We start from the raw sequence: 15,000 nt of genomic DNA on the forward strand, positions 1-15,000 counted from the left end.
ACGTAATCACTACATAGTATAAAACATATTCGATCTCTCTGTCCCTATGTCCCTTTGTATGCTTAAATCTTCAAAACTACGCAACAGATTTTTACGCAGTTTTTAATAGATAGGTAGAGTGATTCAAGATGAAGGTTTTAGTATGTAATTTATTAGGTATTAGACAAAGCGGGCGGAAAGCTAGTATCTTATAAAAAAATAATTGTACCTAGGTACTAAAACTATATTGTAAATTTATCTAAGTAGGTACTTAAAATATTATGTATATGATTGTAATAATAATATGTTTGAAGGAAAAAATATATGAGCAAATAAGGTAATAGGCAAAACAAAAATAAAAAACGAAGTATGAATAATGTTTTTTTATTAAACAATAATAAATATAAAAATGCTCATTCATTTATGTAGATAACTTTATGTACCTAATTATAATTACATTACATTATTATAGACGTAATATTACCATTTTAATACAGGCACAACAGAGCTATGCTTACAAATAATACAATAATACTGCTTTTCACTAATATGGCGGAGCTTGGCTCAGGACATTCGTCGTTTTGTTCTACTTTAATGAAATATTTATTGTTAAATTCATCGCGATTGTGCATGTAAGTCTCAATGGCGGCTTCCCCTTCAGTTGTCAGTGACCGCGTTCGACTGAGTTTCCATGTAGATACTGTAAAAAAAAAAACAAATTAATTGGCGCGAAATTCGAAAAAAAAATTTTTTAAAGATAATCGATTTTTAAAGCGTATTATCGATAGCAGCATATTAATCGATTATTATATTAGTAAGGATGACAATAATATCTTTATAGTGTTCATCAAATACAAGAAAAATTACACAAGTTTAATTAATTAGAATGATAATTTTGGAAATTGTAGCAAAAAGACCGTGTTGCTTAGTTTTGCTTAGCAATGTGCGTCTTATATAACGCAATAATCAGTAACTGAAGCCATTTTTATTTTTTATTTACATGAATTAAAATCTAAAAATTAAAAAAGTTGTTTTTTAAGTACGGTGCAGTGAAATTTTAATTAAAAGTACTTTTTTGTTGAAATAATTATATTATCTAGAATGAGATATAAATACATGTGTTTTTAAATTACCTGCACGACGGTAAGGTCCAACATTGACGCAGCTGTATGCGAGTGAATATGAAAGATAATCCGTTTTTAGCACGTACAGCTCCATTGTTGTAAACTCGGGTTCAGTTTCTGTTAAATTAAAAATATTCCAAATTATTTATCGATGTTATGATGATAATGATAATATTATAAGGAACTAGCTTTCCGCCCGCGGCTTCGCCCGCGTTTTCAAAGAAAAACCCGCTTAGTTCCCGTTCTCGTGGGATTTCCGGGATAAAACCTATCCTATGTGTTAATCCAAGTTACACGTGTGCTAAATTTCACTGTAATCGGTTCAGTAGTATTTGCGTGAAAGAGTAACAAACACACATACATCCTCACAAACTTTCGCATTTATAATACCTATTAGTAGGATAGGATAGTAGGATAAGATGAAGATAGGTTATAAGCGCTCCGTTAGTAGCACGTCAAAATGTGGCTAATTACCCACGTTTTACTTTACTTGTCTCTTTTTGCGTCACAATACTTGAATCATTTTGAAGATCGAATGATGCTTTGGTAACCTTTCTACAACTTTTTGCTTCTACAGCAAAAGATCTCGGGTTCGATTTCCTATGAGAACTAACAAACAAAAACATCGGTCTGGCATGGTCTGGCAGTACACAGAATTGACATATAGGTATTTTATCAATTAATCAGATGTCAAATACATAGTTAAGATATGTGCGCCAAAATACAAATAAAATGAAGAAAACTTAATAGCCATTTAAACATCACAAATTTGACAATTCATGTGAAGACAGGACAACGTCTGTTGCTAGTTTATAAACAAAATTAAAAAAGACGTGTGTCACTCGGGGACTGCCGCGGTAAAGCTATTGCATGCTATGCCTTCAAGCCACACCTCCGAGCCCGTCGGAGTGGGGAGCGTGAGGTTTTTTCGTTACGAAATTTCTCGATTCGGTCCCCGCGCTCAAGGCCCGCGATAGAAGCTATGCAATAGCTTAAAAATGTAGATATTTTAGTAACATTATCACACATACCTCTCATTTCACGTATCGGCAGAGTCACAGTTAACCTCGCACTACCATCAAGCGAGCTGATAGTAGCAGTTCCCTCAATAGTGTCCAACTCGCCATCAATCACTTGCCAGTTGAGGAGAGTGACCACGCTAGTGTCCGTGTTGAGCGAGTACCTGGCGCCAGTGCAGTTGCCGCGCTCCCACGGTTGTGGGTACCGTTCTATTTGGTACCAAGTACCGGTATACTGGAATATTTAATTTAAAAATTAAGAAATGTAAACGGATAGATTTACTGATTATTAGATCGTTGAAGATTTTGAAGTGAAACTTCTTTAAGTTGAGAGTAAAATGTCAAGGTCGCGTCATAGCAACCGTCACGTCATGGAATAAGGCGACGATTTTGGCATTTTCGAATCTTGTCAAAGAAGTTTCACTTCTGACACGAGCTCGGCACACAAACACTTTCTTTTTACAGCCTACAATAATAACAATTTTCCTCAAAATGAACAGTCTGAGGAAGATTATTCATTAAATATCGAAATCATATTTAAAGCCTTCAATCGTGTATCCAAGTTTTTTTCTATTATTGAACTTTTGAACTTGAGTAGGTATATCCTAATCCTGTATGTCTTATGTAACCTTTCAAACGATACATAACATTTAACTAACAGAAAAAGTTATACCTGAGCAGGATCAAATCTCATTTCCACGGGAATATTCTGGTCACACTGTCCAGGCAATATAACCTGGTTGCCAGTTAATTCTGGATAATGGAAGCAAACAGCATCCGTCTGGTCAACTGACAGATAAAGTTGTTGATCCAGAACGCGTCTGTTCGCTATAATGTCAGACATTGCGTTCTGTGCGTCTGGTGTCAGAACACGTGTTTTGCTGTGCTTTGCGCTCCATACTGTTGAGATAAATTAGAGATGAAATTTAAACATACAATTTATTTTATTTAACACAAATAGAAAATAATATAGATAAGATAAAAAGGAAAATATTTAACATGTAAATTGGCAGGCTTTTTGCATATAAGCGATATCTACCAGGCAATTTTTGGATAGGTTTTGTCATAGATAAATAAGCAACAATTTTTTTACTGATATAATTTGGAATAACAATAACATTGAAAAGGCGAATATGGGTTAATAATCTGTCCATTTATAACACAAGAAAAGTATCACATACCTCGTTTATAATCAGCATTTATATTCTCGCAAGAGTACAGAAGTGAGTATGTTTCGTAATCGGTCGCAAGGACCCAGATATCTGAAAAAGAATTAATATTAAATATTAATTCTTTCGATTTTCACATTCGATTTGGGAGATCTAATTGCTTATAAATTTTATAAGCAATTAGATCTCCCAAATCGAAGAATATTCACAAAATCTTGAACATATTTTTATCTATTAGGTATAATATACGAACGTTATTATATTTTTTCACTAAAAATAACGTTACGTTGGATTGTGTGATGGTATACATAACCTTCGAAAGAAAGGAATAGATATATATTTTGTCAGGAAAGACATGATTCCATTACATATTCATTCCTTTCATTAATCACTATTCTTATTGTTCTTACGCAATTGTATACTACTAATCTCTTAACTTCCAGATACAATTGCGTAAGTAAGATCCCTAAATAATTTACAATATTTTCATTATTCTTACCAACAACCCGTCCATCGCTATACGTCTGCCTTAACCTTCCATCATTGGTAGCAGTAACAGTGCTAACAACTACAGTAGCATTGTTATCTTTAACTCCAGTTTCTATTAACTCATATGTTGAACCAGAGGCTCTGATATCAAAGCTCACACAGGACCCGGGGTTCGAGTCTGTTGGATATGCTTCTATTTGGTGCCACCAGCCTAAGTACTGGAAGTTGGAAAAAAATGGGTTAATTTCTAAGTGATGTGCGAATATTGGAATAATTATGTCACATTAATTGTCTTATTATTGGTATTCCTTTTTATTGGCGTATTGTTTTGTTAAAGTTAATTATAATTAATATTATAATACAAATAGCTGTAAGGAATCTGTGTATGTAAAAATGAATAAATAATAAATAAATAATATGTAATCCGAATAATAAAGTATTGTTTTCCACACAGTCAGGGGAAGAATTTGTTGTTCCTGGTTTGAACATGGTAAACTGTTCTGTTAATATTCGATACGTTAACCATATAGGTAGGGAAAAATGTTGAAAAATTTGTTTTGAACGTTATTTTTGTTGAAGTGAAACTTCTTTAGGCGCATTGAGAGTAAAATTTCAAGGTCGCGTCATGGCAATACCGTCACGCCAGTAAGGCGACGATTTTGGGATATTTTAAACTTGCCAAAGAAGTTTTACTTCAGACACGTGTGCTCAACACACACGCTCTTTTTTTTAGTAAGCTGCCACGGCAGACTTTGTTCTGCCCAATTGCGTCTTTCCATAAGAAATGTCTTCCTTGTCACTTACCAAAACTCTTAAATAAATAGCCGTATTGATCGAGCCGTTCTCGAGTTTAGCGTTTAACATTTGGCGATTCATTTTTATTACATCAATTATTATAATCTAACTTCCTTTAAAGTTCACAGGACAAGTTTACATACCTTCTGTATATCAAATCCTTGCACGCCCTGTACCGGGTCACATTGACTCCTAAACACCGGTGCTTGGTCCCTATCTACAGCTGGTATATAGAAACAGGCCTCATCTGATTGGTTGCTTTGCACGTAATAGTTCTCACGTAACCCTTGTGTGTTGTCTATTATTGTGCTCATTATTGTATCGTATTGGGGTTCGAGAGTTTTGGTTCTGCTTAGCTTCCAACTTGTTACTGCAAGTTTTTTATTGTTAGAGTTAATTGTTATTTAGATGGTATACAGTATATTTTGTATGTAAATATTGCACTGTTGGTGTATTTCATAGCATTTTAGCTGCACTCTGACGCAGCTAGAACGTTCTTATATTTTAAGTTGTAATAGTTACATACATGTATTATTGTTATTGTATATGTGTATGGTGTTTAAATATTTCACTATCTGTGTATTTCAAAGCATTTTAGCACCGCGCTCTGATGCAGATAGAACGTTCTTAAAGCTTAAGTTTTTAAAGTTTATCTATATATAGATTGTAAACCATATACGATGATGCTACATCATCGTATATGGTACGATAGGATTGTCTTTTTATAAAAAATAAAATTAAGAAAAATAAAATATGTGTTTCAAGAAAATATATTATGTTGATCGTGTTAGTGGAAAAAAATCTTACAATAATTTTAGATTTATACAAAAAACAGTTACCTATTCGGTTCTTGCCCTCATCGATGTTTCTACAGCTGTATACCAAAGCGTAATTGTCGTAGTCTGTGCCCAGAATGTAATAATTCGAGGCTTGAGAAGCTGTAAAAGAATGGTAAATCATAAATGTACATATAAATACAAAAACTAATGTATGTGTGAATCATTTAGGTCAAGTTTTTTTACACTTTTCCTTCCACTATTTTTATACTAATTAAAGTAAATATCTGTTGAATAACAATAAATAAATTTTCACGGACTTCTGATTTCAGATTACGGACTTCAGACACGGACTTTATAATTTCACGTATCTTGAAAACAACGAATTCCTAAAAAATCATTGGGTACAAAAAAGTTTGTCTGTATAGTGACAAAAAAAAATATACCGACCGAATTGAGAACCTTTTTGAAGCCGATAAAAACATCCTAATTTCAATATCTCAAAAAATTTAAAATTCTTTATCAATTATATTTTTTTGTAATATTTACTTATTTTTTATATTTAATTTTTTACTCACATGGGGGTAAAGTGAACGTCACATTGAGTACCCCAGTGCCATCAGTAGTAATCACTTGAGCAGTAGCATAAGCGACATCCAGTCTACGATCTGTTACTTGTGTGTTCATCACTTGTACAACAACGCCATCTGTTGTGCTGTAGTGCGCACGTGCGCAGTCGCCATCTTGGAATAGTTGCGGGTAGCTTGCTTGTTGGTACCATTTGCCGAGGTACTGTAAATTATAATCTTAATATATATAAATCTCGTGTCACAATGTTTGTCCTCAATGGACTCCTAAACCACTTAACCGATTATAATAAAATTGGCATACCACGTGCAGTTCGATCCAACTTGAGAGAGGATAGTTTTTATGAAAAAAAAACGTAAATATGTAGGTACCACGGGCGAAGCCGGGGCGGACCGCTAGTTTTTTTTATGTCTTTGTTTATTTAGGGATTTTTGTCCAAAAGGACGATGACAATCCCATCGTACCTTGTACAAATATTTTATACTTAACAATCTATAGGTTAATATAATATATAATACGACTTTAAAATAGTTTATTTACATGAATTTTATATCTATACTAATATACTAATATTATAAAGTTGAAGAGTTTGTTTGAACGCGCTAATCGCAGGAACTACTGGTCCGATTTGAAAAATTATTTAGGTGTTAGATAGACCATTTATCGAGGAAGGCTATATGCTATATATTATTTCGATAAGACCAACGTTATAATTATCATGCTCAAGATTTCATTCATGCAATATGAATCTCTTCTCGTAGGTACAGAATAATCTTCATTCACAGAAAATTTAATATCGTTTAATTAATGTTGTATAAAAAACACAAATATAAAACATGTTTGGGATTTAATAATAGTTCTTACCCGACCGGCATCAAAGTTGGCAATGCCTCGAATACTTTCATCGCAGGGTCCAGGCAATATAATTTGCGCTGGGTTTCCTTCAAATTCAGGATAATAGAAACACCCGACTATTGTTTGATCAGTTTCTTCATAATATCCTTCGAATAGATCTTTTGTTTCTGACACTATTTTGTCTATATTTGTGATAGCAGTTTGAGATAGCCCAGCCTGGTTTCTACTTAGTTTCCAACTATAAACTGTAGGAAAAAAAATTGTTAAAATCGTTTAGTTTTAATCACGATTATAATATAAATGATGATTGGAAGCCCTGGGGACATATTTATAACTAAAAAAAAAGACGTGTGGCACTCGGGGACTGCCGCGGTAAAGCTATTGCATGCTATGCCTTCAAGCCACACCTCCGAGCCCGTCGGAGTGGGGAGCGTGAGGTTTTTTCGTTACGGAATTTCTCGATTCGGTCCCCGCGCTCAAGGCCCGCGATAGAAGCTATGCAATAGCTTAATAAATAATTATGATAAATAATAAAAATAAGCCGTGTGATATTTTCAACTACGATAATATTTTTGATTACAACGTTTTTTGAACCAAATATACAAATACTAGTATATAAATTTTATACATACTTTGTTTGCTGTTATTTCCAAAGTCCCTACAACCGTAAAGCAAGGCATAGTCATCGTAGTCCACATCGATAACATACATAGTGGTCTCGTAAGAAACTGAAAGAGATTATTATTATTAGAAGAAATAAAACAACATTCGTCGGTCGTGGGTTCGATTCCCACCCGGGACAAATATTTGTGTGATGAACATAGATGTTTGCTCTGTGTCTGGGTGTTAATTATCTATATAAGTATTTATTTAAAATTATAAATGTAGCCACCAGCCATCTGCCATCTGGTTTCCATAACACAAGCGAAAGCTTAGTATGGGATCAGATCGTGCCGTGTGTGAAAATTCTCCTGAAAGATTTATTTATTTATATTAAATTGTTTTTTAAAGGAATCTCACCATTATCACCAGACAGTTTAACGTTCAAAATTCCTCTGCCATCTGTAGATAAAGTCGCAGAACCAGTTGCTACATTAAGTTTTTCATACGTGACGAAACTCTTTGTTAAAGTGAATGAATTCTGGTTAGCAACAACTTCATATTTGTTGTTCACACATTCGCCTGATGGAAGTTCTGATGGGAATTTGGATACTTCATGCCAAGTGCCGGCGAACTGCAGGAAAATATTAAATTTATTAATATTCATAAATGGGAAGATTTGGTACTTGAGAGAATGAGGGGAAGAATGTGGAAGTATCTAAGATATCTCTATGAAATATAAATCTATTCAACAATCTAAACTTAATATTATAAAGCTGAAGAGTTTGTTTGTTTGAACGCGCTAATCTCAGGAACTACTGGTCCGAATTGAAAAATTCGTTCGGTGTTAGATTGCCCATTTATCGAGGAAGGCTATAGGCTATATACCATCACGCTAAGACCAACAGGAGCGGAGCCAAGCGGGTGAAACCGCGGGGCGCAACTAGTTATTATTATATGTTGATTTCTAGAATACTGACTGACTACTGAGTAACTACTATTAGTTCATATTTTAAATATCAAGTTAGCTGAAAGTAATTCATGATCTTTGACTTACTCCTGTTATATTAAAGTTTTGAACTGCAATAGTGCTGGGTGCACATTCCCCGTCCAAAATGACTGGACCTCCAAAATTATCGGGATAAAAGAAACAATCTTCATCTGTATGTCCTCTAACATTATAGTATTTTTGTCGAAGAACTGGCACAGAGTTCATGACGTTGTTTATTTGTGTGTTGGACGCGGCTGATAGTGACCTTGTTCTACTGAGTTTCCAACTTTGCACTGGAAATTGATTTTGCTACTTAAAATTCAATTTATGAATCCATACTAATATTATAAATGCGAAAGTTACTCTGTCTGTCTGACTGTTACTCAATCACGCCTAAACTACTGAACCAATTTTCATGAAATTTTGTATGGAGATATTTTGATACCCGAGGAAGGACATAGGCTACTTTTTATCCCGGGAAAATGACGCAATCCCGGAAATCCCACGGGAACGGGAACTATGCGGGTTTTTCTTAGACTGCGCGAGCGAAGCCGCGGGCGGAAGCCTAGTAATTTATAAACTAATGATTTTCCTACTTAAGATTCGAAATATCAATACTAAATAAACTAATGATAGAAATGGAACGGTTTGGATATTTTGATGTGTATATGTATGGATGTAAGTAATTAATATAAGTCAAACAATTAACGATTTTTTATGAAAATTATTCCCCGTTTCCGCGTCCTTAGGTCATCGGATCTAGCATGTTTTTTTAACGATTAAAAATATGCTCAAATTGTAAGGCTTTTCTTCTGTGCTCTGACAGATTCTGGTATATTCAGTATTTCCAGTCTGAAGTGAAACTATTCAAGATGATATAAATGTTTACTTAATAACTCAGGCCGGGGCCTGAGTCACAGACACAATAGAAAATCTATTGTGTCGTGGCCCGATAGAGCCGTTCGGGGCTCAATGGGTTAAATGATATTATGTTAAAGAAACTTACCACGTCTGTGTTCATCATCAATGTTAACACAAGAGTAGACTAAAGCGTAATTGCGGTAATCGGTGGATAATACCCAATATGGTGAAAACGTAGTCGCTGAAAAGTAAATATTCATTTTTGTTAGATAATAGATATCCAAATATACATATAATAAGAACGTTATACCGTCAAAATTTCTTGATTGTAGATTTAAGAATTTACATGTAAAGTTGTAAACTGAAATCTTAATAGCAATCATACAGTGGTGGACGAATAATAAGAAACACCTAAGGCGATGAATGAGTCATCAAACGTATTTAACATTTGTGTAACAATATTATTTCATATGCAATAGAATACCCGTTTATCTAGTTTCAAAAGAAATTGCTATTTATTTCATATGACAAATTAATCGTATTAGGTGTTTCTAATTATACGTCCACCACTGTATATCTTGCAAAAATTGATCTTACTGTACGGTATTATTACATCATACTGATAGCAAATATAATTCAAAATATTTATTTATTTGATACTTTTTAATTGTACACCAAACAATAATTAAAAAAAAAGACGGGTTGCACTGGGGGAGTACCGGCAGAAGTGAAAACTTGATTATTAACGTTGAGCATGTTTGATATTTTGGAATGGTATCCGTCACGTGTCCTGACGCGAGTTTAAGATTTTATACCCATTACAGAAAAAGTGCTCAACGCCGCTAAATTTATTTATTTATTTCAGGAAAGCTAAAGAAGTTTTCACTTCAAAAATACTTACAATTAGTTCCAGGAATGGGGAAGGACACAGTTAATCTGGAAGAACCATCTGGATAAGGAACAGCAACACCATTAATAGATGATAGAACTTGGTTCACTACTTCTGTGTTATAAACATCGACGACATCTCTGTTTAGTGTGTATGTGGCAGTCGGACATGTACCGAATTGGAAGCCGGTTGAATAACTCTCGATGTCATACCACGTATCCAAGTACTGGAATTATGGGTAATTTGGAGTAAAATTAATTGTGAACTTATTCTATACTTCTTATACGAAAGTGATAAGAAATTGATTTTTGACTTCTTTAAAATAACTTTATCAAAACTGTTGCAATCATTTAAGGAAGCAAGGAAACCTATATTCCATGAATCATGATACTATAAACGTTTGAAAACATGTGATATCTACCAACCTGCACAATGCTAGGATAGTAGATTAATGACTCAATCCTGAGGAGACTTATTTATAGTGATTATAATATGATGAAATAAAGAATTCAATTTCCGACTTAAAATTGGTCAGTAAAATTAGGACGTTATCGTTCTTCTAAACATAATAAAGGCTCATGTTTCAAAATCAAATCAAATCAAAGAAAAAGTACTTTTAATAAAAAAATGTTGTGTGGTTTTATGAAACCACGGTAAAAATGAAACTTTCCGAACACTGCTTTGACCGTCACGCGACATGCGCTACACAGACCAAAAAGTTTGAGACGATGTAATAAAAGTTTCACTTTAAAAGTAAGTACTTTTAATGAATCGTCATCATTCTTAAACATAAACATAATACAATACTTAAAACTTACTTCAGCAGCATTAAAATTGCTGACTAGTGTGATATTTTCATCACACTGTCCTCTGAAAACTGGAGCACTTCCATCAGCTTCGGGATAGTAGAAACAGGCGGAGTCAGAATGTTCCACGTTATTGTAATATCTGCTATTTAGTACATCTATAGTATCGATGATAGCATTCATGCGATTGTTATCAGCTGCTGTGAATTGACGTGATCGGGCTAGTTTCCAACTGTATACTGCAATGAAAATAAATTGAATTTATTTGATACTCAGTTTTCGGAAATATAGGTAGTAGTCCTGTACGCATGATGGTAGAACAACATGACTGTGGTAAAATCAACGAAGAACTGTCTTGGAACAAATTGTATGAAACTGGGAAATTTCTTATTTAGTAATCGAGATTTAGCAAAAAGATGGTTTCTAAGGTTAATTTTTTTCTTATTTGATTAAAAAAATCATTTAAAATTTTTCTATGAGTTTCAAAGAATTATATTTAAAACATACCTCTTCTTCTGTTATTTTCTAAATTCCTGCAACTATAGACTAGGGCAAAGTTTTCGTAATCGGTGTCTAAAATCCAGTAATTAGCCGGTTCGGATGCTAAAAGATAAAAATGTATTAATTGCTTTATCTAAGTACCTATAGTATTTAGGATAAGTTAACTAAGTTTTAAGGAGAATTTTTTTTAAGATGTAGATTGACATAAAATTTTATTTCTTTATTTTAAAAGGCGCCAAACAATACTTCCCTCCACGAATTTTAACGTCTACCCCCAGCAATATTACAAAATTAAATATTTTTAGCATCATTAAATACTGTACAATTAACATATTACTCCAGTGCAATAAAAAAATCTACCTCATCTTCAATCATAACTCTATGAAGTTCATATATAATACTTACAACTTGGGAAGGTCACAAACAGTTTTCCAGCACCGCTAACACTAGCCAATTCAGCTGAACCCTCTATACTTTGAAGGGCTTCGTTCACAACTTGAGTGTTTCTAACCAATACTGTTCTGTTTTGTAGCACAGTATATGTCGCATCATTGCACGCACCACTTTGGAAATCGGTTTGATAAGTTTCTAGAAGACGCCAGCGACCAGCGTACTAAAATTTTAACAATTAAATCAAATATGAGACAGGCAGAAATAGGGCTAATAAATTATTGAAGTGAAACTTCTTTATTGGGGTTGGAAAAAAATTTAGTGTAACATTTTTTCGTTACGCGAGACATTTTTCCGTTACGCGCCATCTTTTTCTTATCCCTACCACGCGTGATTCGACGTATTTCTGTAAAGTTATAGCATATAGTAAATTATTTTTTGAAAAATAAGGTTATAAAGAAGTTTCCATTCTTACGTGTGTACACTAGTACACGCACACATTTTTTTAGTGTTTAGGCTATAACAACATTAAAAAAAATGTAAGAGATCACAAGCCCTCAATAATATACACAACAGAAACAAGAATCCGCTATTTGAGTTACGTCTTGATTAATACATCTACAAAAATTTATGGAAATAAATTTATCCGAAGGCAAAATCCACCAAGTCTATTTTAAATTAATATTCAGTGTTAAGTTTTCTATAGTCGTAAAATTAATAAAACCAACAAAATATCACCAAAATCTTACCCTTGCAGGGTCAAAATTGGGAATTGCCTGGATATGTTGGTCACATTGTCCCGGGAAAATGACAGGGTCTTGGGGGGTTAGAACTGGCAAATAGAAACATGCGAGGTCCGATTGGTCCACATCATCATAGTATCTGTAGTCCAGAACTTGAATCTCTTTGAATTTCTCTTCGATAATGGGGAATGCTGTTGAAGGTATGGATTTCCTTCGACCTAATATCCAACTGTACACTGAAATGGAAAATTTATTAAATACACATCTATATCTATAATCTATAATAATCTGTACTAATATTATACATCTGAAGAGTTTGTTTGTTTGAACGCACTAATCTCAAGAACTACTGGTCCGATTTGAAAAATTCTTTTGGTGTTGGATAGCCCATTTATCGAGGAAGGCTATAGGCTATATATTATCATCACGCTAACAGGAGCGGAGCAACGTGGGTGAAACCGCGGGTAGTAGCTAGTTAAATTATAAAGTACGAAGATAAAAAGCGCATCGAAATTTGTTTAAAAATTACAAATCAGGAAGATTTTTCAAACTTACCTCTTCTTTGTTCCGAGTTGATGTTGACACAACCATAAGCTAAGGTGTAATTTCCGTAATCAGTACTTAGGATCCAGAATGGAATCGTTACAGCTAGAATAAAAAAGCAATCAGATGTTATAAATCGTGACAATATTTAACAAGAGAACTTTGTTTTGTTCTAAATAATTATAGTTAAGTACAAGACCAATCTAATATTTTAAAACAAGACACTTAATTATCGTAACTTTAGTTTAGACAAAATGAGTTCAATACCTAATGTTATGTCATGGATTCGAGTCCCACCTCGTGATCGAATTTTTTCTATTCTTTATAAATTTATATTTATAAAGCATTTGAATGCCATAAAACCAAAAATATCAAATTCAACATGTCATTAGTTGTTAGTAACAACTCAATCGTTCATAGCATTTGTTCAACAAACTGAACCACACGAATTAGAAATTTGAATAACACAAGAAGATAAACGAATCTATACTTAATATTATAAAGCTGAAGAGTATGTTTGTTTGTTTGTTTGTGCGCGCTAATCTCGGGAACTACGGGTCCGATTTGAAAAAAATTTTCGGTGTCAGATAGCCCATTCATCGAGGAAGGCTATAGGCTATATATTATCATCACGGTAAGACCAACAGGAGCGGAGCCACGCGGGTGAAACTGCGGAGCGCAGCTAGTTTTAAATACTTACGTCCGTTAGCACTAGGGATAGTGATTGTCAAGCGTCCACTACCATCAGTAGTGCTAACTGTAGCAGTGTTACTGGTTTCATATAATGTTTCATTCTGTATATGTCTTGATACAACGTTGACTGAGTTTCCGGATAAAGCACCGAATTCTTGGTTGATACACTTTCCGTAACTACGGCTTGTGGGATATTTATAGACCTCATGCCAGAGTCCTTGGAACTGAAATAATATTGATCATAATCACTACATATTATAAAACAAAGTCGCATACTCTGTCCCTATGTTCCTTTGTATGCTTAAATCTTGAAAACTATGCAACCGATTTTGTTGCGGTTTTTTTTATTAGATAGAATGATTCGAGAGGAAGGTTTTAGTATATTATTTATTATTATATTATGTATATAATTAAGTATTTGCTAAGAGGCTTTTTGTGAATTTATTTTAGAGGCAAGCTGTTTCTCCTAAACACAGGTTGCCCAGTAACCTAGCTAGGGAAACATTGGCTTGTATAAATTTTTATTTATATAATTTTACATGAATATTAATTGTATATTGTAATAAATTGTAATTGTAATTGTATGTATGTATGTTTAATAATAAATAAAATTTGATTTGATTTTGATTTGAAATAATCTTATATATAAAAATGAATCGCAAAATGTGTTGGTAAGCGCATAACTCGAGAACGGCTGAACCGATTTCGATAATTCTTTTTTTATTATATTCCTTAAAGTACGAGGATGGTTTTTATGTAGAGAAAACGTAAATATGTACCACGGGCGAAGCCGGGGCGGACCGCTAGTCTTATATATAAAAATGAATCGCAAAATGTGTTGGTAAGCGCATAACTCGAGAACGGCTGAACCGATTTCGATAATTCTTTTTTTATTATATTCCTTGAAGTACGAAGATGGTTCTTATGTAGAGAAAACGTAAACATGTACCACGGGCGAAGCCGGGGCGGACCGCTAGTCTTATATATAAAAATGAATCGCAAAATGTGTTGGTAAGCGCATAACTCGAGAACGGCTGAACCGATTTCGATAATTCTTTTTTTATTATATTCCTTGAAGTACGAAGATGGTTCTTATGTAGAGAAAACGTAAACATGTACCACGGGCGAAGCCGGGGCGGACCGCTAGTATGTTATAAATATTATGGAATGTTTACTGTGGGATTACATT

At 33.8% G+C, this 15,000-nt stretch overlaps 1 protein-coding gene across 1 annotated transcript in view; it reads right to left on the reverse strand.

The window, feature by feature from the left end:
- Positions 1–396: 396 nt before the first annotated feature.
- The window catches only part of LOC149900816 (uncharacterized), a 50,457-nt gene continuing 35,853 nt past the window's right edge, over positions 397–15,000 (reverse strand). The window contains exons 28-48 of the mRNA XM_090112720.1: positions 13,819–14,035; positions 13,131–13,223; positions 12,582–12,811; positions 11,848–12,055; positions 11,449–11,544; positions 10,954–11,180; positions 10,148–10,361; positions 9,392–9,487; positions 8,452–8,678; positions 7,815–8,028; positions 7,427–7,522; positions 6,804–7,039; positions 5,930–6,143; positions 5,415–5,513; positions 4,719–4,945; positions 3,791–3,998; positions 3,304–3,384; positions 2,796–3,022; positions 2,135–2,357; positions 1,113–1,220; positions 397–679 (exon numbers count right to left, since the gene is read on the reverse strand). Of these exons, the coding sequence (XP_089968846.1) occupies positions 468–679; positions 1,113–1,220; positions 2,135–2,357; positions 2,796–3,022; positions 3,304–3,384; positions 3,791–3,998; positions 4,719–4,945; positions 5,415–5,513; positions 5,930–6,143; positions 6,804–7,039; positions 7,427–7,522; positions 7,815–8,028; positions 8,452–8,678; positions 9,392–9,487; positions 10,148–10,361; positions 10,954–11,180; positions 11,449–11,544; positions 11,848–12,055; positions 12,582–12,811; positions 13,131–13,223; positions 13,819–14,035 (3,753 nt within the window). The 3' untranslated portion in view covers positions 397–467. The remainder of the gene's footprint in view (positions 680–1,112; positions 1,221–2,134; positions 2,358–2,795; positions 3,023–3,303; positions 3,385–3,790; positions 3,999–4,718; positions 4,946–5,414; positions 5,514–5,929; positions 6,144–6,803; positions 7,040–7,426; positions 7,523–7,814; positions 8,029–8,451; positions 8,679–9,391; positions 9,488–10,147; positions 10,362–10,953; positions 11,181–11,448; positions 11,545–11,847; positions 12,056–12,581; positions 12,812–13,130; positions 13,224–13,818; positions 14,036–15,000) is intronic.

The sequence above is a fragment of the Colias eurytheme genome, chromosome 18 (genome assembly GCF_061535395.1).
Source record: "Colias eurytheme isolate Ceu_HAF_F1 chromosome 18, ilColEury1 Martin Lab GWU primary, whole genome shotgun sequence".
Classification (NCBI taxonomy): Eukaryota; Metazoa; Arthropoda; class Insecta; order Lepidoptera; family Pieridae; genus Colias; species Colias eurytheme.